This window comes from Epinephelus moara, chromosome 4, assembly GCF_006386435.1.
Source record: "Epinephelus moara isolate mb chromosome 4, YSFRI_EMoa_1.0, whole genome shotgun sequence".
Classification (NCBI taxonomy): domain Eukaryota; kingdom Metazoa; phylum Chordata; class Actinopteri; order Perciformes; family Serranidae; genus Epinephelus; species Epinephelus moara.
The window spans coordinates 23,171,302-23,195,859 of NC_065509.1; the positions used below are offsets into that span (position 1 = coordinate 23,171,302).

Genomic DNA, 24,558 nt, shown 5'->3' on the forward strand with positions numbered 1-24,558 from the left:
TTGTCTAAGAAAAGATCTTTATTTATAAAAACAACAGTATTACCAGTTACATACTTTACTGAAAAAAGCAACTTCTCAGAGCCAAGGCAGGTATGAATGGTACATCATAATTTTACATGGATAGGCAACATTACAAATATATTGTGTGTGGAGAGTAAAAAACAAAAAAAAGAACAAAACAAAGATGATTGGTCTCTTTTGCCTTAAAAACAACTCAGGAGTAAAACTGGGGACTAAAAAGTTGAACAAATTGCATAATGCTCTCACCCACCGCTCCCATACATACAAAACCCGAAATAAAATACAAACAAACCTGACACAAAGTGGAAAAAACACAACAAAAATGGTAGAAATAAATGGAACACAGACCAAAATGTGCTTTATGTCCACCTAGCGAATTAAATAAAAAGTCAGCATCTCTCCCAAATCTGTCCGAGTCTCCTCTGAGTGAAGAAGCCTCACATATTAAAGTGTTTCTTTTTAGTAAATCGGCAGGTCAAGACTGCCAACATGAGCGTTTATATTGCAAAAACACACAGCAAGTAGTGATTTCTTAAAGAATAGACAATAATTATGTCAAAGAGACCCTCCTAAAGTGTTCTTTAATGTTTAAATGAAGCATAGACTGTTTCTATAGTGTGAATGTTTTACTGTAGAATGGTTTCAGACGCAGGAAATGTTTTAGTGGTTTGGTAGTGTACGATGCTCCCAGCTTCATAAATATAGTTCAGTGCCAAATTTGATTTGCTGCACTGATGTTGTTGGTGAAACCCACATCAAAATGTAAAAAACAGCAGCTCAGTTTTTTATTTTTCACTCAGGAGAAAGAAAAAAAAAGAAAAAAGTTAGCAAATAACGGTATGAAACACAAAAGGAGGCGGTTGGTCCGTAAAAGCTAACGAAACAAAACAAAGCTTTGTCACAGGAGTAGGAGCACACTATAAAAACAGCAACATGAACGGATAAAATAATCAATGTGTGGTCTTAAGGGTCTGATCCGTGCACACACACACACACAAAAAACACACTCACTCCGAGGTCCATTTTCCACACACTCACGGCCACAGGCTTTCTGTATGACAAATATACACACACCTGCCCTTTTCTTGTCTACACCTGTGCTCATCCCAACTGAGAGAAAATAACTCTAGACAGGAAAATAACTCCTATATAAACAACATTCTCAATCTACATGGTGGCCGTCGCTCTGTCAGCCCGTCCCGAACCTCCCAACGATCCCTGTAAAGGGACGATTTAAATTAATGAGCCAAAACTAATGCAGTCATCCCCATTTTCTTTTTATATACAGTATATACCCTACATAGAAGTCTACGTACAAATTCGTCATTAGGATGCGGGCGTTGGCATGACAAAAATTTACCAAAATGTTGACAATAGCAAGAAGAGAGAGAGAGAGAAAAAAAAGCAGGATGACAACACCAGAATTAAATGATTGTCAACAAAGGTGATTGCCTTTACAGGAAAGTTATAATTTAAAAACTGAATATATTTCTGCTGCTACAATTGAATGAAGTTGTAAAAAGTAGGTGTGTATGTATCTGTAAGTGTGTGTGTTGCATGAAACGTTTTGCCTGCAACATGGCCACTTTCTTTGGATGCCAACCCTCATCTTGTAATCCCATCTGTGTGGTGATAGAGAGGGAGAGGAGAGGAGGGGAGGGGAGGGGAGACGGGAGGGGGAGAGAGTCTGTGCATCTGGATCTTCTCTCCTCAGTAGCAGTGGTAGGGCAGGGACGGCCCAGTCTGGGTGATGCACACTATCAGTTTTTCTGGAGGAACAGAGCAAAATTACGTTAATTAAAACCGAGTCAAAACGTGAACACGACAACACAAAACGTGGGTAATCTGCATGGTAAACACGGAGGCAACACAGAGACTCACTATGTGGTATAAGTATGGCACACTGCACAGTAGTGCCGTCACAATAACCAGACGTTTAAGGGGAACACCACCTAAAGTAAGAACTCCAATATGTCATTTCCATGGCCTCAATCAATATCTGTAAGCATGAGTTACTCTCTGTCAAAGCCAGAAGTTTCAAACTTGTGATGTCATAGGGTATAAAGTCTAGAGCTGCTCCTCAGACAATGAAAGGGAGAATAATTTGGGGATCCACAGACTATATATACACTCAAATGAGCTTTATTCTGTTGTAGTGTTCTCAGTCCTGAAACAGAAATGTACCAATACACTCACAACATTCCTCTGGGTGCTCTCAGTGTCATCTATACCATCTCTCACAATTCATCGTCCATGGAGCAGCTCCAGACTTTATACTCTATTACATCACAAATTTGAGTTTTGGCACTCTAGTTTTTGGATTTGGGAGAGAGATGTTCATGTTAACTAATATTTTTGAACCATCTTAGACCATAGGAACAACATGTGTAATAATATCTAAAATTAAACTTAATATAGTTTGAATCGGGTCCCTAAGGGAAGACGCTGTATCTATTGCATGTCCTACTATTAGTAGCCAGGAAGATGATAACTCCATCATGGCTTAAACCACTTCCTCCTACTATACCTCAGTGGCATGAGAGAGTGGAGAAGGTATATGTAATGGAGAAGATAACAGCACACCTTCATCTTAAGATGGACACTTTCAGAACAAGATGGGCTCCCATAAGTGCATACTTAAATCTGCCAATGTGAAACACTGTTAAACTGTGCTGTCTTAGGAGAAGTGTCTGAGTGTATTTGTGATTTGTGCAGAGGAATATTAGAAACAATCCAACGAGACCGAGTTGTTTGCTGAACTGTTACTGGTTCAACTGTTTAGTTTATACATTTCTTGTATAACTTTGGTTTCTTGTATGTAACAAAGAAGAATCAGATGTAAGCAAAAATATGTGTGTAAATACATACGAATGCCAATAAATTCTTGGTTTAAAAAAAAAAAAAAAAAAAAGTTCGAAACGGGTATTGAATTTTATTATAATAAATAGTTCAGAGACTGACATAAATTTAATTAGATTTCCCTGTAAGACATTAGTAAATCANGCCAATAAATTCTTAGTTTAAAAAAAAAAAAAAAAAAAAGTTCGAAACGGGTATTGAATTTTATTGTAACCTTTAAAATAAATAGTTCAGAGACTGACATAAATTTAATTAGATTTCCCTGTAAGACATTAGTAAATCACACTGGCATTAATGGACAGTAACTAAAATTACAGGCAGGCTACTATTACAGCCTTGCTTGATAAAAACTGTGCCACATATATTGAATTTAATCACATGTATCCTTTGACACGCTGAATTAAAATATGCACTAATATTAGGGGTGGGGGAAATAAAATCAATACAGCATAGTAGCGCGATATTTTGTCTGGTAATACTGTATCAGCACATGACAACAATTATTGATTTTTAATGTTGCAAATACAAATAAAACCTTTGGTAGTCTATTTGAATAATAAAACAAATTGCTTTTCAGTCCACTAGATAAATTTTTGCTGCAATAAAAATTTTTGAAATGAAAAACTTAACCCTTAAAACTTTATCTTATTAGATAGAACAGATGTTGACCAATTTTTGGCACATTATTTGCAGTTAAAAAAGGTAATATATCGCAATATACTGTATATATTATCAAAATACTCAGCGTATCGCAAATCCTTTAGAATCGCAATAGAATTGTCACACTACATTACCGTTGTAATATTATATCGTGGAGCCTCTTGTGATTCCCTGCCCTAACTAATATCTGTCCAAAAAAGATCTTGTGTCTTTCAGCATTATAGCGACTGTACTGGAGGTAATGCTGCTTGTGTCTACCATAGAATTAGGATCCCCATTAGCTACAGCACTGCATCAGCTATTCTTACTGGGGTCCACAAAACGGACTTTACATAGTGACAATGTAACCGTCCTAAGTTACATAACCATCATGTCACAGAATAAGCAGAACACACACACAGGCAAGACAAGCTCCTGACAATTCAGTAACTGAAATATATGAAATAGTCCATTACACTTCAGTTTCCCCAACACACTGGAAATCATAATATGGTCCATAATACTGCAGCATTCAATACAATAATAAAAATACGCGAAAACAGTCGGTTTCACTCCAGTACTCCCCTCCACAGCCACAAGAGACATCAAAAATAACCACACTCACAATTGTAATTTGTTTAAAACGTAGTCAAACTAATTTCTACAGCTTTTCAACATTTCTTTTCAAAAGATGCAGTTTTTAGTTTTTTTCTTGTGTGAATTCTCGTGAATTAAGTCCATTCATACATACAGTAGCTCAGTATTGTCCTTGCTTTCAGTAATGTAAAATTTCCTTCTACAGCATGTCTGATAGAGCAGTCACGTCGGGTCATTTTTCATGACAATTAACTTGAGTCTTTTTTGCTAACAAGTAAGACAATTTATGTGGGGGCAAATAAAAATGGATTTGAGGAAGTAGATTTCTGATCCACCTTCCTGACCAAGTGACATTTTGTTGTTAATAAAATTAGTGCAAGTACCAATAATAGATTATTATTTCAGAGCTACTTCTCCAAATAAAAGCATCTGCATTCACTAATTTTCCCAAAATCTCAATTAATCATTCTTCTGACAAGTTTATTTTATTGCATAACAATAATTCTCAGACTACTGTAAAGTAACTTGATGGCAGGCAGGCCATAAAAAACAAAATCGAACATATGCGGCTGTAATACCCTGCAGAGCCACAAGAGTGCACTGAAACGCAAACGTTAGACTACTGGCAACAGGTGACAAAGGACAGAGCAGCTAAAACTTGGATCCAGGATGAGTCCAAAGGTTAGTCAAACATTTCACAACATGTCAACAGTATCAAACACTACAACACATTCCTAAAGTGAGTGTAAGTCCACTCTGGCTTTTGCCACTATAAAAAGACACGCACAACTATTTGAGAGGTCAAAGATCACACTAAGTGTCATGTTAAAATCTCTTTGGCAAAAGTTACAAAGCTGATTAAGAAAAGTTTTAAGGACTAGTTTTACAACACTACATCAAATGCATAGTGTAGTGTTACTTACAGACTACACTATGCATTCGATGTTGTGTTGAAGAAATTATGATCATTTTTATACTAAAATTAGCACAGGGATTATAGTCAAAGCTCTGGTATTGTGACGACACTGCTGCACATACAACAGTTATTATTCTGAGGATTTACATCTTGATTATCAGCTTTAGGTTTATCTCTACACTGACAGACTGCATGGACGACAATGTACGAGGAGCACCTTGCAGCATACTATACCAGCATGTACACATCACAGCAGGGTATCATATAGTTAAATATCAGTACAGCAGAACTCAAGTGTTTTAGTACGCCACCAGGGTCTGAGGTTATATAAGGCAAAGGAACAGCGCTCATTGAGTCCATGCAGGACAAGAGGTGAGTTGGACATACCATGCTGTTACATGCAGAGGGGGGTAGAGGGGAGGGGGGGAGGGCTAACCATCGTAGGAGTCCAACAGGGGCAAGGAGCCCTTTCTGCCCCCATACACCCCTCGCTGAGAGACAACCAGAGAAAGAGGGGGAGAGAGAGAGAGAGAGAGAGAGAGAGAGAGACAGAAGAGGGAGAGGATGTGAGTGTGAGAAAAGAAAAATGTCAGTAATTGTGAAGTTTTAAAGGCTGCCAAAGGAAAAGGTTTAAGTCAGGAAATATTCACAGTGGTGCAGGAGATTAGGGGTTAGTGTCGTTAAGTGAGCAGTCCAACATGACATTACAGGTATGAGCGTGAGAAAGATTTCAAGTACCGGTAAAGTGTCTGTGGTTTCGTCCAGAGTGTGTCTTCTCTCCCTCTGGTCCAGTGTAGAGTAGGCCTCTGAGGAAATGAGACAACAGCAATGAGGATTAAATCAGACCACATCTCATTATGACTTTGATGAATTAGTACTGATATAAAGCAGTGATGATAAATGTACTAACCCGGGCCAAGGTCATTTAGTGGAATCATGTCCCTCTTCTCCCCTGAGATGAAGCAAAACACAGTCACAAGTTAAATTAAACAGTCTAAGCTTTTTTTTCTAAGTTTTTTAAATATCTCTCAACACTGTCGAAATGTTTTTAAAGCTGGAGTGCGTGACTTTTGTCTGGTTGTGACAGTAATTGCACAAACACTGTCAACAAGTGCTTATGACTTATGCCTGCAGGTGAGCTCGGCACATCTCCCCACCCCAAACAGCACTCTGTTCAAGTCTTTTTTTGACATTAATCCTTCCTCTGAACGTCAAATCTACTTCTCTTTACTGCTCTACTGCTATCATCTCTCCCCTCTTCCTGTTTTACAAAAATATCTTTATGTCAAACTGTCAACATGCACAGTGTCAGAAGAAAACATTAGTATCACAAATATGCAGATGACGTACTGAGAAAACAAAACAAAAAGCAGTGTCAAACAGAAAAAGACAACACAAAAAGAAGCAAATAAATTAGTCTACTCTCCTTCTGCTCTGACTGGTTGATGTAAGTCGCCCCAGACGCCCAACACCACATCTCTCTGCGTGAACTCATTTGGCAAGGCATTTACATATAAAAGTCCCGCACTCCAGCTTTAATTATAAACTGTTTCTTGTTCACTGACCTCTGTCTAGCAGTGGTGTGGTGCTGTCTTCATAGGTGCCGTTGGCTCGGGTGCTCGGACCGTTGGTGGTGTTGAGGTTGACCATGAAGTCCGTCTTCTTCCAGCCGTCTTTCTCAAGAGGCTTGCGCAGCTCTTTGTGGGCCCAGATGAGCTGCAGCACCTGGCCGGCCCCCCGAACCTCACGCTCTGAGCGCTTGCTGTAAGATACACACAGATACTGTATGTTCACACATTTACCAGAGGTGTAGTTTTTGCTTTATATTTTGGCACAGTTATCTTTGAAAGCCAGTTTAGGCCCGTCACAAAGGGTCAGACACTTGACTTCTCAAAAACTTAGAGCTATTTAACATCAAAAATAGGCGATTAACTAATTATTTAAAGCAAATTTATCTTGCTTCTGAGTGAACAGGAGTTGGATAGTTGCAAAAACACATGCTCACATTTTAGCTTTGCTTTTTCACAAAGCCTCAATAATCTTCAATAGAATGTTTTCATAAATATTACATGCATGTATTTATGGGTGGCTCCATAACAGAAGGAATATCTTCATTATAAACTGCCAAAGTATCTGTTTTATCTGTCTTACTAGAATAAAAAGCATTGTTGCATTTGCAACACTGTTGGCTACAAGCTGCATTCATAGCTTCTAAATTATGAAAGCACACTGAAAGCACTTTCTTTAACTGTGTTCTTAGCTCACTTTACAGAACACACTTACCCGTCCTTGTTGATGAGCACCAGCCTCTCAATGCCCTGCGAGGCTCTGAGGGTCTTTGCTGCCTCCACACTGTTGCCTAGCACCTCAGCCAGCGTGCTCAGTACAGAAACCACTGTCTCCTCTGATAGAGTGCGCCCAGATTGACTCTGGCCTCCAGGCAGGTTGGCCACAAGGTGAGGCACTGCATGCAAACCTGCAGGAGACACACAGTGAGGTAAGAAAAATGATCTTGAGTGATACAAATGCAAACATTAAAAATCCAAGTCCAAATAATTGCACACACTTTCCAAGATGCATCAAATATTGCATTTAGAAGAAATGTAAATATACAGCAAGAGAGAAGGGTATGACAGAGTATTTTGTGGCTCATCTCATTGCATAACACAACATCCTTACCGAGCAGTTGGCAGTTACGGTTGTCGATGGAGAGGTTCCTCAAGGCTCCGGACATGGCTCTAACAACACGGTCGTTGCCATGAGCCAGTAGCTCTGCCATCATGGGAAGACCCTTCTCGAGACGCACTGTAGCCCGGATATACCGACCATACTGAACAACAAGCGAAGAGAGAGAGAGCAATGAATATTATTTTACATTGACAGCATTTTCATTAGAGTAACTTCACGAGACAGACAGTGTCATGGACTTTATCACAACTAACGAATCAGATTAAATTTACTTCAACAGACCCAAAACTCTCATTTAGACAACACCTGAAAAACTACTAAAAATTTCCCCTTTTTTCAACAGCAGTATTCAAGTTTGTTAAGAAATGGTACTTACAGTCCATCTGCCAGCACAGAGGTTCTGAATTGCACCAGCGGCAGCCTCCAGCACCGAGGGGTTCTTGCTCTCTTTGAGCAGTGATGTGTAAACACGGACCACCTCTGGTTGGAACAACAGCTCGTAACCTGAAGTCGGCAGAGAGAGATGGGTGTTAGTTTAAGTTGTAGACTGTATATAAAGATGGACGAAGCCTCTCCGCTTGTTCCCATTGCATAGAAGTGCCAAAATATCCCAGAAATGGGTGCTGCCATCTTGCGCTGGTGATGTCATTTTGGGCCAGAGTTTGCGCAATAGTGATCAGGAAGTGGAGCTGTGGTATCAAGCTTCCACCCACAGCACCTTTGATTGTGAGCACACTGGCTGACACACACAGCTGTCAATCATGACATCACACCCACTTTTTAAAGCATCAAATAACAAACACATGAACACACAAATGCGTGACAAGAACTAGCTAAAAAGACAGCAACAATCTTTGGGAAAACTGATTTGACGTGTGCTTTGATAATTTAGTTTTGCCCACGTCTCATCTGCTGACGTGGAGGGGGCAGAGTTTATGACCTAAAATGCAGCCAGCCATCAGAGAGCCATCAAGATGTTTTGGCTTCACTTTTTAAAAGCTGTCATGTCGTCCATCTTTAGATTTACAGAGTTTGACAAACTTCAACATTTACGCTGGACACAGATAAATCAGATACCAAAAACTACTTCTACTAGCTGACCTCGTATTTTGATAATGTCCAAACTTAACCGGAACCATTTATCCCTGTAATTAGGACACATTTTACACACTTTGTAGCCTCAACACCTCAAAGCTTTTTAAGCATAAAATTAATAAAAAAAAACCCTTCTATTATCCACTAGTTTGGAACTTAGCTGATATTTTAGGCATGAAATTCAGGAAAAAATCATTTAAGTAAACATTAACATTTTCAGCTGGCTTCCCAGAAAGCCATTTCCCAGACTAATACAAAAAATGGGACATGAGGTGATTTGTAACTTAGCATTTAAGCATGCTACTTTTGGGACTGATCAATTATTTATCAGATCAATTATAAATGATACGAAGGGAAAAGAGAGACGCATACCTTTGGCAGGTGTTGTCCTCTTTGGAATGTCGATCTGCTCTGCAGACCCGTCCTCTCCATCCTTCTTTCCTGCAGCAAGAGATGAAATAAAAAGGAGAGAGAACATGAAAGATTGAGCTGAACAAGTAACACGGACTATGTGAAGCTGGTTGAGATGAGCAGTCAGACATCCTCAGTCCTCTATTCTGGTAGAGCGTTATGTGAAATGCGACCATGCAACCAGTGGGACAGGCACTGTGAACATGCAGTATCGTCTGCGTGACATCGGGTGATCATGCTCATGAGCTGGATGTAAATTCAGCATTATTCTTGTTTCTTTATCCAAGTACTGTTCTGCGTTAGTTAAATGAGAAATGACAGAGTGGTCAATACTTTCAAAAGTTCACCAACACTAATGAGGAGAATCTTACCTTTTGAAAACCACTCATCTAAACACAGCAGAGAGAGAGGAGGATGAGAAGGAGGGTGGGAAGAAAGATGGAAGGGGAAAGGTAAGAGGAAGGAGAAGAGGAAAAGGAGGGAAACAGTGGTAGAGTGTGAAAAACAGCGACAGGTGCTTCCACCACCAACAAGCTCAAAGCCACCAGCAGATGCCCATCTTTCAACAGCAAATTGCACGGACACAGTGGAACTCAAAGCTGTAATAGCTGTCTGACACTCACCTTTGCCCTTTCGAGAGCCGAAGCAGCCACCTTTGTTGGCAGGGGGAGGTCCCTGGTTGAGGGGCGTGGCCTCTACATAGCGCTCGCAACCGGGGACTTCACGGTGAACGTGATAGGACAGATTCCTCAGGAGGCAGACACAGTTCTCCACCAACTGCAATAGGTGGAGAAAAAGGGTTGAGATGATCAAAGTTGGAGACTAAGTAAGAGAGGTGCTTTGGTTTCATGAGGTTAAGTGTGACTTAAGTGAACAGGTACCTTGTTATCCACATCTTTGCGGTTGATCTGTGATTGAACAATGTACATGAGTGAATCCACCAGTCCTGTGCATTCTCTCAGCTTTCGCCTGGCCTCACTGCGTTCTGAGCTCACATTCCTGTTAGACAGAGGGAGACGTATAAGCACATAATTGCATGTTTCCTTCTCAAAATAGTCTCTCTTTCTCCTTGTCCGACTTTCTCCGCTTTCAGTCCATCAGTCCCTTTGCGTACCTAAGGCAGCCAGCAGTGTTGGTCAAGGCGGTCTCCCACTCCAGATGGCGTGGTTTGCAGCTCTCTTCTCCTCCGTTGCTTCCTCGCTCCCAGCCGGAGCGGGGAACGACCACCTCGTCAGCTAGGGCATGCAGGGCGTGGTCCACAATCTCCATCTTCACGGAGTCGTGGGATGAAAGGTTCCACAAGGTGCCTGGGACAATATGATAAATAATGTTACTATCACTGCAATAAAAATGACAGTTTGGCCCTTTAAATAACAAAATACATTCAGTGAGACCTTTTGTTTCATCTATTGAATTTGTGTTGGCTTTCTTCTCTTGTTTTGTCAATACTTGAACATATTAGCATGTTATGTGATGGTTGTTATGACCAAAAACACTTGTGTCTGTATTTGAATGCTTAAGTAATAAGTTAGAACAAAGGGCTGCAGCTTATGGCAACAGTACACTCATACAGACATCACAAAATGAAATTCAAGGACTTTCAAGTACTTTTTCCAAGCACTATTTTGTCATTTTCAATGACTTTACTCAATGTAAACAATTCATGTCATTATATATATTTATAAAACATAAATACATGATGTGATCAGTGTCTCTCTTTTCATTCGTATCACACTCTTTTTAGGCATAACTATAAAATCCTCACAAAACCTGAATGGCATGAGAGCTATTGTGCTTTCACTATAATTGACCACTTTCTGGCACTTCAAAAAGTTTCAATCCAGAGGAAGTTTCAGAGCGAGAGCATCCAAATAACCACAGAAAATCACAACAACTGAACTCCAACTGGGCAAGCAGTGTCCTCATGCCTGCCCTACACCTACTTACTGACTGCACGCGGTGAGAGGAGAGGGAGAGACCCTGCTGCGCTTGCCTGATATCAGACAGAACGGTCAACTTGTTGCAAAAAGGAGTATACATTATTTTTCACAACTACTACACCGGCCAAAGGCTGAAGAGAAAGGAAAACAAATCATGGTGAAGAGTCATCACATGATGTTGATACCTGTGATAGTGTCAGTAAGGTCCTGGTCGTGGGTTTTTCTCAGTAACCTGATCAGAGCAGGCACTCCATCGCAGTTCTTGATGGCGATCTTGTTGTCTTGATCTCGCCCGTATGAAATGTTCTTTAGTGCTCCGCAGGCCGAGTGGTGCACCTCCTTGCTGGGGTGGTCCAGCATTGACACCAAGGCTGGGATGCCCTTTAGGCGACGCACCTCCGACTTCACCTAGACACAAATAATCAAGCTCACATGAAGGAATTGCCAAATCGCCACAATACAAAAAGATAAATATCCGTTAAATACTGTAATTCTGCATTTTATTGTGACCAGTGTTTCACCTTATCGTTTTTGAATGTGAGATGCTGGAGGAAGGCGGCGGCGTTGGTCTTGACGGGGTCCAGACGGTAGTTCAACATGGCGATGACCTCTGGCAGCTCAGGCTGTCTCCATGAAGAGGGAGGAGGCTTCCTCAGTGTGCTGTCCAATGAAGCCATGCTCCCCCTCTCCATCGTCATGGGAACACCCCAGGCATAAGGATCAACTCCTCCGACATCACCATCCAAAGTGTCCTCACAGCTCCTGCATGTCGCAAAAGGAGATGAATACAGAAACATTTGTTAGGTGTTGTTCAAGAACCAAATTTAAATGTTTCAAATTAGCTCAGCAGGGAACGTTGTGACATATTGCTGATATACATTATCAATGTTGTTTTACCTGAGTCTTCGTCTGTCCATACCAGCAGGGCCAGGCCCTAGGCGTGGCATGGTACCGTAGCCCCCAGGGTGAATGGGTGGAGGCCCCATGCCATAGTCATCATATCCCACACTGCGCTGGTCATCCTCCAGAGCGTAGTGGCCTTGGCCATAGCGCATCTCCAAAGCTGAGCCCAACGCCCTCATCCCCCGGCTCACCTGGGGCTGTGCTGCATACGGGTCAAGCTGCTGACGGCTTGGAGCCCGGTAGCCAGAGTCCAGGGTCCTGTAGCCGTCAACTGGCCTGGGGGAAAAGGGAACGAGGGAAGTGAACAGAGTTGTTAAAGTGAGATGAGATCCCATTACATTAACTTTTTCCATAAAAAGAAAAAACAAAAGAAGGACATCAAAGTTAAACCACTTTGTCCACAATGTTTTATGGAGGAAATATTCTTGTGACCATGTTTAAAGGAACTGAAACATCAATAAATCTCTTTAGCAAATATACAGTGCTTTGAGTTTAGTATTATTTTGTTTTGTGTATGAATTGCAGTTGTAGTTACAGATCTTGTTTAAACAACAATGATCGGAGGTTTAACTGTAGCGGCTCAAACTCTGGTGTAAATGATCCAAACATGGTTGGAGCATGTATTCATAAACTCATAAAACAGTTTGTGTGCAACAGATGTACAAATGTGATACATTACGCTTTTGTGTCCACTCATGAAAACCCAAAAAACTACAGTGACAGTTTGGCTTATGGGGATTGGTACCAAGTTAAGCTCAAATGCTGAAAATCTGACGGTACTCGCCATTTTCCAGTATGATAGGGATTGTATTCTTCAGAGCCCGACAGGGCAGCATTAACGCCTACAAGTGTTCTAGTCTGCCGTTAAATGCCAAAGGAAGTAAAACAGCAACCCGTAGGAGACTGAGACAAGTGAGACTGCAGCGGAGGCTCTGCCTTTTTTTGCCTGTCTTTTCAATGGGCACTGCATATTTACACAGTAAAACAAACACAAGCAGTTTGACAAGACACTGAGCGTCAACTCTGCACGTTTCTGTTTTTCTCACATAACCCACATAGACTAGCACTTCGCATTCGAGAAAGGTCATCAGTGATTAATAATAAAATTTAAATTAAATGTTTTCAATAAAGGAGTATCTGTTTAAGTACATGGGATATTGCCTTTTTTCTAATTGTGGAATTTCACTGGTACTGATATCTACTACGAAATTTCTGCTACCGTCATATGCCTAGTGGCATAAAGACAACATATTCAGATAGTTTTAACAACAATCACAGGAAAACATTCACAGCACTCCTTTGTGAAGGGGTCTTGTACCTGTAGCGTTCGTCCATGTGCGAGCCCCTGCTCAGGCTAGTGTATGCCTCCGATGGTGGCCCACCCCGGTAGTCATCATAGCCCACAGGACCATAGTGGTAGTTTCTGGGCACTGTGGCCGTGGGGTAGTCTGCTGGTACAGCCTGCCTGTAAGGACGGTCCAGTGTGGCGCTATAGCCACCCATACCAGGCACCGACAAGCCCCCATCAATGGACATCGAGTCAGAAGGCAGGACTGTGCGCGAGATTGGTTTCTTCATCTGAGGCAGAGTGAGATGGGAATGATGTATTAAAATATATTATGGCAAAGAATAATGCAGTGTTTTAAGATCCTTGGATGTGTAGCTAAATGAATCCATCTGTACCACTAAAATTTTAACTGTCAACTTGATTCTTTAGACAAGCCTTTGCAGAAAAGTCTCATGACATCACATGTGTCATAATCACTTACGCCATTGTCTGGCCGCCGTGCAGTTCCCTCGTCAGAGAAGACTGAGTGCACTTCCTGGGAGTCGTCCTCTGGTGTGTAGCTCTCATCGAGAGCGCCGTGTGCAGGGTCCACCATTCTGTACTGTAGCACAGACACATCACACATTAATATTCTTAAATCACTAACACTTACTGCTATAAATACAAGAAAAAATAACATTTACTTAATAAACTACAACATACCTGTGTGCCGTTTATATATGAGTCAGTCAGTTTCAGCCGTTCTATGTCTGCATCCCCTAAACGCCCGTTCTGACATAAAAGAGAAAGACCCAACTGTGAAATTTGTATTGTAGAAATTTTAAATGTCATACACTTTTGCTTTAACAGTACATAAAAGTGAGGCTGAAGGCATGATTCCCAGTAACCAGTGCTGTCTCCTTTCTTACAACCTCCCAGATGATATTACTGCTGCTGAAGCACATTCACTGCTGACCAAACTGTCCCTGCATGTTTATGGTCTGTGAATCACTGCCAGACATGAGGGAGGACATTTTGGAGTGCAGCCACTCATCCTCACACCCTACTTCCTCCTGCTGTATTCTGTTACATAACCAATGACTGTCACACTGTATAACTTGGACACTTTCTACCTAACCCTGAGTAACACTCGGTTTTAAGCAACATAACCACCTCAGTTATCAGCAATACTCTCAAGCTGAATCACTGTGTAATTGAGATACTGGAACTCTTTCCCAGGAGCCGTTTCAGCACACTGGGTTACTATCAGTTTCAGTATTTCTTTGACACTACTGACTAATACAAGAAAAAACAATGTCATGAACCTTATCAAACACTGACTCCCACTCAATTTCCAGTAGTATGTCGTACTGCACTTGATATAATGTCCACAAGGAGGCAGGGCTGTTATTAAAAAGCAATGGGGAAGTGGAAGTGTTGCTCTACAACAAGGAGGGCATGCTTCCTCTACAGCTGGCCCTTCCTATAATACCACCTCATTTACCAACAACCCTGTCACGGTCCTGGAAAAATGCTCATACTGTGAGGTTGGCAAAGCACAAGAATCTTCATCGGCATGATTATTTTTAGAAATAAAACATGCACAGTTCGCACAAGGCCAAAAGCAAAGATTCTTGCCTTCTTAGCCTTCATCCTCCAGCTGCCACACACATTTTCAAGTAAGTCACCTCCAAGGATTCAAAGAGACAAAACACAATGTCTAATCTATGTCAGCGAGCCCTAATGGAAGAAAAATATTGAGGAATAGATTTCAAATGCGGTCAGTGTACAATGCCAAAGGCTTGAAGACATGCTTAAATGTCAACCTGTGATTACGACACAGAATACGACCTTTTGTCTGAATGATAATGGCTCTGTTGTTAATTACTGCTGCCTTCAGGCACCTAAGCAAAGTTTACCAGTCTCTGATTGTCAAGTCATTTGGTAGAGACAACAAAATGGGACAAGAAGGCAACAGTGGGACCACGTCCAAGAAAATAACTCAGCTGTAAACTAAAAAGCAAAGTGAGCCTCTCACCCTCAATCAAAGCCATGTTGTCCATTTATTTATTCAGATATTTAGGAACAGTACTGTGAGCTCACTTCACAGCAAAATAGCAGTTCAGGACAGGTGATTCAGTTGTTGCCTAGCAACAATTAAATAAAAGACACAGCAACCTGCAAAACACGCTCTGTCTGATGGGAACCTGAGAGCATTAAAACCCCCAAGACAAGGAAGCTGACCTTTACCTGCAAAACAGATCTAAATCATAATACAGTAAATTTAATGGAGAATCAATTGAGAAACTGTGGATAAAACAATGAGTTATGAATGCCTGTCCTTAGTTCACTCAGCAAATTAAATACCTTAGACAGTAAAGTGACAGCTGATGTGGTAATAACTGGTGTTAGGATTGAAACCGTTTGTCTGTTGATAATAAGTCTATTGACAGGAAATCAATCTGCTACTTTTATTTATTTTTTTTTTTTTTTATGACAATTGATTAATCATTTAAATTATTTTTGAAGCAAAAGTGCCAAAATTTAACAGCTCTGACAGCTCAAATTTAAACATTTGTGTTTTTCTTATATCCTCTGTGACAAAAAATAAACTTACAAAATAATCAACACATTAATCAATAACTAAAGTGAACTGAATGCAACTTTGAAGGTATGCAAACACATCTGATGGTAGACACAACAACACAGCCTGCAGGTGTATATCATCTTATCGCCCAACCCTAACACAGGCTACAAGGCTGATATAATGTAGCACAGGACGTAACAGATACCAGTGATTTTAATACACATTTTCATCAAATAGCTTGCAATACCATGGATGTTCAACACACAAAAAGATAATTGCATGCAAAAAGGGGCTTGATAAATGATTTAAATAAGGAAAACACAAAGACAAAATTCTTCATGGTGAATAAGAAACCACAATGGATGCAGGAGTACGCGACATGCATGACAGATGACCGCACTCTGTACCACGACATGCTGGAACAGAGAGGGAAATAACTGAGATGCCACAGTGGGGGCTGACAAAAGGTGTATATGTGTGTGTGTGTCAGTGTGTATCCTGTAAGTGACAGTAAAGGCATGCAGAAAATGTGTGATGACCATCTCAGGCATGTTAAAAGTTGTGGATCTACATGCAGGCGCGAACTGATGTGTTTGCAGATGAAGGCCGAATGGCAGAAGGACTTCAGAGACACAGAGTCAGTGAAGAAAGACTTTCAATGATGATGCAAAGAAACGTAGAGGGACACAAACTGGCCGAGCGCTGGTGGAGAGGAGGCGGGCGGAGGCAGAGAAGGGATGAATGATGGATGGATGGAGAGAATCATGATCCATGGATTGGACGTCAAGTGAATGTCAACGAGAGACACTGGATGGGGAGTTTTTTGTTGGGGAGCTTTACCTGTGTGTGAGGGAGGGGGCGACCCAGGGCCGAGGGGCTCGTTGCGGGGAGGCCCACTCTCCTCCTCTCCTCCTCCAGCGCCCGGGTCAGCTGTTCAAACTGCACCTCCTGCTCCCTGACCGACTCCAGCAGAGCCGCTGCGCTCTCACACTGCTCCATACACACTACACAGCCCCAAGGGGAGAGAGGGGGGCGTTACACACATCCATACAGCCTCGTTCACACTACAGCACAGGGGGAGGGTGTCTAACAAAAACACAGACACACCTCTCCATATAAAGTAAGCAAGTTCCGATGGTCGCAGATTTTTGTGGGCTAGGGGTTACCTTATCCTCTCTGAGTCACCTGCTTTGCTTTGGTGACTGACACTGAGATGCCCTCTTGAAACTGACACCGTTGGGATTGCACAACCCTTCCTTTGAACTCAATAATGATTATACAGCAGTGGCAACTGTAAGGACATGTTTGTGTCTGAAACTCAGACAAAAAAAAATTCCCCAACTTACACAGGATTCTTGTGGAAAACATCTATTCCTTTGAAAACCTGTCATGGTATAATGACTCATTCATTCACGTTTTTATTTTTTTCCCGCATAGAGACTTTAAAAGTGGCTGACTTGCTCCAATTTCATGCCTCCTTTAGGAATACCCGGAAAATGTCAGCACTGAAGAAACCTGCATCACAAGAAATGTGCTGAATGCATCACTTTTAACTGTAAGTGCAACTGTGAAATCATTCTAGGGTGGCGCTACGTAAAAAGAAAATGCAGCAGAATATTAAACTACTTCATTAGTGTCATTAAAGGCGTAATTCACATGACACAATACTATAAATTTCAGGTCTGACAGTAGACACAATATGAGCAAAACACTGCGTGAGGATAGTAGTGATAATGGAGGGGAGAGTCTTTACCATCAGGGTTTTTGCAGTGAGCATTAATACTGCAACATATTGATCCCGATGATGTGGAGATTATTGCAACATAACATTGTTCAAGACCACCATCCCCTCCATGCAGATCAATGAAGTTATTACCACTTAAGGCATGCGTGGAGTAGCTTTCTGGGCTTTTTCACCCTCTCAGACACCACATCAGAAAAACATTCTTACATACAGAAGGCAGACAAAGAGATCTTTGAAAATAAATCCTCTGCAGTGTGAAGTCTTTGCAAAGCAAACAGCACTGATGCATTGCCAGAACGCTACAAGCAAACTTCCTTTTAAAAGGAAACATTGCATTTGTTTCTCCACATTTGAGAAGAATATGGGTTGTCTCGCTTGCATAAACATGTTTATTTCATGGATATACAATTAATGTGGTTTACAAAGTCATGGGGGAAATGTTTAGTTGGATTTTCCATACTTATACATCACAAATTGAAACTTAAACCACCAATTTTAAATCCCAAAAGTCTGGTGTCATGACTGTTTTATCTGCACAGGCTGCATCTGCAGCATAATTTAGGGTGATACAGATATCTGCAGCGTACAACAAACTGTAAGAACAAAGAGGATGAGATAAGGCTGGGTGTTTTATTTTCGATTTCGATTTTTGCTTCAAAAGATTATGACAAGATAACCGAGATAAAGTGATTATTGTGGCACATTCCGTTTCGAAATGATGCTTTTGTTTTGTTTTGTGTTATAAATCCAGCCCATGCTGCCAACCCCTGTCCATCACAGCAATGCATTAGTGTTGCCAACTTGGTGACTTTACCACTAGATTTTGTGACTTTTTAGACACTTTAGACACTTTATTTCCAAAAAATAACCCACTGCGAGTTTTTTTAAGTTCAATTAAAGCATGTATTCAAAGTAAATGAATAAATAATCGTGAGCTAAATTGAGCAGCCCTAGGATGCGGCCTATCACCTGAAGAGAAGCACCTTTCATACTTTCTGGGGGGATCTTAACATCACAACACACCACATTCAATCCAAGGAGAGCTGCATACTTGTCTTTGTGAATAAAACACAAACACACTCTCAAAGAATCTCAATTTCAGAGAAAATCAGAGATACACACCTTCACCTGTGGGCGTGGTTTGGTAGTAGAGGTGAGAGATCACACCAAGGTCAGAGGTTGAGCTCTAGTTGCTCATGGGTAGAATGTCACCGAACCACCAAGCCCAGAAACAGGGAGGAATGGACTGCAGAGAGAGAAAGATAGAGAGGTGGAGGGAGGAAAATAATAAGCAGAAAGAGGGGGAAATATTTTAGTGAAGAATGAAGGCACCTCGGTTTGAAAAACAGCAACATAGTGAGAATACCGTACGAGTGTGTTAACGGGGTTGTGTTTGCTTTGCGAGCAAGAAAAAAAAAACACAGCAAGAGACAGAGACATACAGTAGCTTCAGCATTTCGACACACCCTGTATTTACACAACATTTGGCCTGCGCACGGCAGCAAGCTGTGGGAAGTTGACCAACCTGCAGCTCTTTCTGGGCCACAAAACATTGACCGTCAGCAAAAAGAGAAAGAGGACTTAAGAGATAGTAACATTCTTCAAGAACCATATGTTCTCATATCAGCTCATTCTTTTCTTCTCCTTCTTAACCTGGCTTTTTTTCAGTTTTTCTTCCAGCCGTTCCTCTCTAATCAGTCTTCATCTACCTCTGGCCTATCTCCGTCAGTCCGCTACTCATGTTCTTTCAAATTAACTGCCTCTTTATCCCTCCCCCTACGTCTCTTTGTTATCTTGGCTGTGCTCTGAGAGAAAGACATTGTTGTGGCAGAGCCAAACAAGTGGAGACTCGGATCCTCTTATCTGTTGATACACCCCTCCGCTACAGCTACCCGGCTCCTCTTCGGCCCTGGTTTGAAAGGTGAATAAACACAGGCATTACCACCCACACACGCGCAGCACACCTGTGTAACTGGTTGGACAAGGTAGAGGAGGGGCGACCCGATTTCAGTTTCTCAAAGCCTCTCTCTGTCTCACCAACATGCACAGACATACTCCTCTGACAATCCGGAGTGTAAGTCCACAGCAATTTGGGCAACAAACATGGACCTGCATTTATATTTCAGGCAGCAGGTGTTTTTGTGCACGACAGGTAGGGTGTTAACAAGGATAGGATTTCAAGTTGAGAGAGGGTGACGAATGACGCAGAGTTTCACCTGCATCAGATTGTGTAAACAGAAAAAGAAAGACAGACATGGTGATATGACTGTGTGATAGACAGACTATTACAACACCCTTTAACTAGTAAAATGAAGCCTGCAACCGCTGCGTCGATTCCTGTACGTCTGCCAATGACTAACACACATTCACACACACACGAATATGACCTGTGGCTTATTTAAAAAAGCCCCAGTTCGGGGTGTGCCCAGTGTGGGAAAAAAGGGAGGAAAGTGGGATGTCCTGATGAGAAAACAAGGAGTGGCTGAGGCTCATTTCACAAGACAAAGGAATTTGTCATAACCAAAAGCAGGATTTGCATGCGGGATAAGGCTGGCTGACAGGAAGACATGATGTCACATAGACACACTCACACTATCCTTTGCTTAATGGCTGTGGCGCCCCAGAGCTATAACCTCCCACCTGAGCAAATCACACACTGCTGTCCTGTACCACTCATGCCTTTATATGGTCATAGCCAGGACAGGGCTGGTATTACCCACTACAGACAGACGGAGATGAACAGGACTGCAAACAAATAAAACGAGGAGAAAGACAGACAGTGAAAAACTCAGAGACAGAGTAAGAGGGTAAGCCGGAGCGTAAGATGGGGGGGTTGAGATAAGGAAAGGAGTGCTGAATAAAAGATAAAAGCCAATCTTGCATTCCTAGCATTGTCTCTTGCCAATTCAGCACAGCAGCCCACCCACTCATCCACTGTAGAACGACCTTAACAGGACACTGGCTAATAATCTTTTAGAGATGTGTGTTTACTGTACTGTTGCAGTATTTTAAGGCAAGTTCATAATTGCAATAACCCAAACACAAACTGTTTATCTTACCCTCTTTTCATCTGGCATCATTCCACAATTTTAAGCCACATGTAAACACTGCCTTGCTCCTCATGTTATCTCCAACGGAGCAAATTATCATCACTGACATGCTACATACTATCCTGTTTCACTAATGAGTGCAACTGTCATTCATACAAGATAAATTATAAACTGTGATTGATATTTCTTGGCAAGTGTACTTGGGAATGTGATTCTAAGTGTGTTTCTGTGTGTGTGTCTGTGTTTTAACCACAGTCAGAGGAGGGAATTTGCAGCTGTCAGTCCGGGAGGCTGGTGAAACAATAAGAAGTTTGTGAAACCGAGAGCATGAACGCAAGTGTGAGAAGAGCTGGAGAGCAAGGAGGACATTATTGGACATATTTGAGTGCGAGTGCATCTGTGTTTGTCTGTGTCTAGAGGGGGTCAAGTTAAAATTGCCCTTAACCCACTCGTGACTTCTGTTCTCCATCCGTCTTTCCCTTTCACAGCTGTTAGTTTTGGCCTTGAAAGTCAGCGGTGAGTTTCGTTGAACAATGAAAACAATCGGTGCTGTCCAATTGCCTCTCCCCTCCCCTTTCCCCTCTTCCCCACTTCCTGAGAAACAGGATGTTGTGGATTCGACATCAGAGATGAGTAAAGGGATGAAGCGGCTAGCTGAGCTCAACGAAAACCATTTTCCTCAACAGAACTGCTTGTACACAAAACCACGAGAGCCTATAGAATGGACACTTTAATAAACCACCTGATGGTTGGAGGAAGTTTTTGTGGTGAAAATCCCCAATGGTCAATATGCTGATCACACGACCACTAACAACTTCCTGTTTTGCTAATATTGTTCTCCATCTGCTGTTTTTTGTTCTGCTTTCATGACCTATCAGAAGCAATAATTGTGAACCTATGTGGCCACATCATCACATCTTTTTAATGATAAATTAAAACATTTTGTTTCGTTCCTGTAGTTTAACCACCGAATCCTCATTCTCTCTTAGTTTTTAAGGAGCTAAAACAATGAAGTCGATTGACACGTCAAAGCTAGTGGCACAATTAATTGGTTCCAATTTTTTAAAATGTTAATATATGTTGTTTTTCTTACTCCTATATTGATTATCTTTAGTTTTTGACTGTTTATTAAGACAAAACAAGCAAGGCTTTGCCTCGGGCTCTGGGAAGTTGTTTCACTATTTCCTGACATTTGATCAAGAATATAATCTGCACAATGATCGACAATGACAATAATCTTTAGCTGCTACCCTAGTTTTTTCCCTAAGATGACAAATTATGTCCAGGTAAACCACTTCAAGAAAAGAAGAAGAAAAACAGCAAAATGCAAGCATAAAATTATTAGAAATCACAAAGAAACTAAGAATGGAAGAAAGCATTTTTGTCATACATGCTGATTCTGAGCCCTTATTCACTAAACATGTATATTAAGACATGTAAAGGTTACTGCAAGCAGCCAAGCACAATGTTTTTAAAAAGCTTTAAAAGGTGAAAGAACAAAAGTGCACAGATGGGGATTTATGTTTGGCTTTCCCAAACACAAGGCCAACAAATGGTCAAGAAGTCAAGCACAGTGCCTTAAAGTCAACAACATACACACACCCCTCAAACATCTGATGGAGCCCTGACACACCACGAGTCACATATCTCCATCTGATTCTGCAGCCATCAGTCAGCATGACTCACTCAACTCCGTCAGAAGACATCTGCAATCATACACACATGAAACCAACAATACAGCCTTTGTCGACTTAATGAAACTCTGGTTAATGCAATAAGCGTCTACACCTGCCATCTGTGGCAAAAATTCCCACTGAAACAACACACTCACTGTCAAACAGCACATGTGTTCACGCATCTCGAAGTAAGGGACACTGCAATTAACTGATAAGTTAGTGTGATGCTACCGGCACTGGTTTAAGCTGAGCGTGGCTTGTAATGGGATTGAAGCTTTAGCCTGCTAATCCACTTACCGCCTAACACATACACACATGATGTTAACATGCACGCAAGTACGTAGACAAACACACACAGGTTAGGCCCTTTGTGGATTAACCTGCACACCTTAAGAGGGCAGACACAATTGCAGTCGCCGTTGGAAGCATGCATCAACAATCAAACACTGTCTAGGAGACAAGTGGACAGGAAAGGCTGATACCTGGGTGTTGTTCACAGTCACACACGGTGTTATTAGAGGTGGCACTTGAGGCACATTAAACAAGCCCTGACCCAGTGATACCTACAGCCATACTGTGTAAACTTAAACCAAGATAGTCCCAAGGCCCACAGGGAGGGCAATTACCTACACAGCAATTAATGTGCCTGTATAAAACCAATGTTTACAAGGGAAAAACTAACTAGTTTATCTGTTCACAGTCAAGCTGACAGTTATCCCCACCCAGGCATTTTCCTACCACAACAAGTTCACACAGGACCCACCCAACAGGTTCACAGGCGGACAAACTTTGACTCCCAGCCCATGTGACAGACTGCAACTGGAGGACCACCACCCTTTGGACGGACTCAAATACACAAAACTGGCTCAACGTATACATGCGTTGTCAAACAAGTTGCGGGGTTTGCATTACCATAACCTAAACTGTCCTCTCCGGGGCTCCTTACAAATGATAACCGTCGCAGTGTGAAAATCTACTTATCTGCTTAGCTGATAAAACTGTCTGCTACCGACTTTTTATACCCAAACATTTCCCTCTGGAGCCGCCACCAGCTAGCATTTCCCTTATCTAACAAAACCCCACAGACTGTCGTGATTTGATTTGCTAACGTCATACAGCAATCTAGGGCAGGAGCGACGAGCAGAGCTGGCAGCGTTAGCTAAAGCACAGAGGCAGTAACAATAAGACGCTGGTTTAAAATGACTCTCACGAACAAAGACTCGCGTATTTCAGCACTGAGTTACTCGGTGCTTGTGCTAACGCCACTGCCCAGATAAATGACAATGCTGGAGATCAAATCAGCCCAGTTGGCCATAATGCTCGCTCAGCACCCGCATGACCTGGTTTGGCTGTCTTGCTACGTTAGCATCACAATAACCCACATAGCCGACCGAAAGCGATGCCAACAGCCAGGCTAACGTTAGCATAGCAAACACAGATTAGCCGCAAGTTAGCTCGTGTTTATCTTAGCGGCATTTTAAGCAAATTTAGACGGCGTTCTCGGTTTTAACCGTTGGTATCAACGGCTCTTTTTCACCTGTTATAACAGTGTGCACGGTAGACAACAGGCCCGAGGGTCACGGTATGAACTTTTAACGTTAGCATCGTCAGCTAACGCTAGCCTTGGGGAGTCGTGTTGCTGATCTGTCGATGATGTGACCACTCCTTGCCAACGCTGCAGTGCACCCACTATCTGAGGAAAAAACCCGCGGCCCCCGCTGTATGAGCCATATTGTAACATTTATGAATTAACTCACCTTGCTCGTGGAAAGCCTGTCCCGACCCCTTTCCGACTATTCCGTTTTTAGTGTTTTCTCCCCTCTTTTCCCCTCCTTCCCTGGGTTCTGGGTCAAGCTCGTTAAAGACGAAGCGACATCACCGAGTTTTCTATCACAGAGAGGGCGGGATCAACAAGCGGCTTTACCGTAAAGACGGCGCACGCAGAATTCCTTCTCTCATACAGGTGTTTGTCAGAAGTTTCTAGACTGGCACAGGTACTCAGCAGCCAGCAGCCGGATTGGGAATATAAATAAAACACACAGGGACTGATGTGAGCGAGCCTATGATTATAAAACGAGTAGGGGGATTTAAATTCTGCTGCAGAATAAATAGGCTACCACCCACCGCCTCCTCTCTCCTCCCATTTATTTCCGTCTGTCGCTCCC

At 41.9% G+C, this 24,558-nt stretch overlaps 1 protein-coding gene across 6 annotated transcripts; it reads right to left on the reverse strand.

Annotated features, from left to right (window-relative positions):
• Positions 1–24,450, reverse strand: LOC126388607 (catenin delta-1-like). Of its 6 annotated transcripts, XM_050041810.1 has the most exons (22): positions 24,151–24,450; positions 18,790–18,913; positions 16,764–16,927; positions 14,060–14,128; positions 13,839–13,958; positions 13,388–13,647; positions 12,064–12,345; positions 11,688–11,928; positions 11,352–11,574; positions 10,341–10,533; positions 10,108–10,225; positions 9,850–10,003; positions 9,598–9,615; positions 9,188–9,256; positions 8,097–8,224; positions 7,712–7,862; positions 7,316–7,508; positions 6,598–6,794; positions 5,943–5,984; positions 5,771–5,838; positions 5,420–5,523; positions 1–1,790 (listed from the first exon to the last, which is right to left on the reverse strand). In XM_050041810.1, the coding sequence occupies exons 3-21, from the start codon at positions 16,920–16,922 to the stop codon at positions 5,464–5,466; spliced, it is 2,745 nt and encodes a 914-aa protein (XP_049897767.1). In that variant the 5' UTR covers positions 16,923–16,927; positions 18,790–18,913; positions 24,151–24,450; the 3' UTR covers positions 1–1,790; positions 5,420–5,463. The 6 variants fall into 6 exon arrangements, with proteins under 6 accessions (XP_049897767.1, XP_049897768.1, XP_049897771.1 ...); XM_050041811.1 differs by lacking the exon at positions 18,790–18,913; XM_050041814.1 differs by lacking the exon at positions 16,764–16,927.
• Positions 24,451–24,558: the final 108 nt, after the last annotated feature.

Excerpts from the sequence above, each read along its gene's own strand:
- LOC126388607 (XM_050041811.1), bottom strand. The coding sequence starts at position 16,922 with ATGGAGCAGTGTGAGAGCGCAGCGGCTCTGCTGGAGTCGGTCAGGGAG. Across the intron at positions 11,929-12,063 it reads ATGGACAGACGAAGACTCAG|GAGCTGTGAGGACACTTTGG; the intron begins GTAAAACAACAT and ends TGCGACATGCAG. Across the intron at positions 7,509-7,711 it reads CCGTAACTGCCAACTGCTCG|GTTTGCATGCAGTGCCTCAC; the intron begins GTAAGGATGTTG and ends TGTCTCCTGCAG.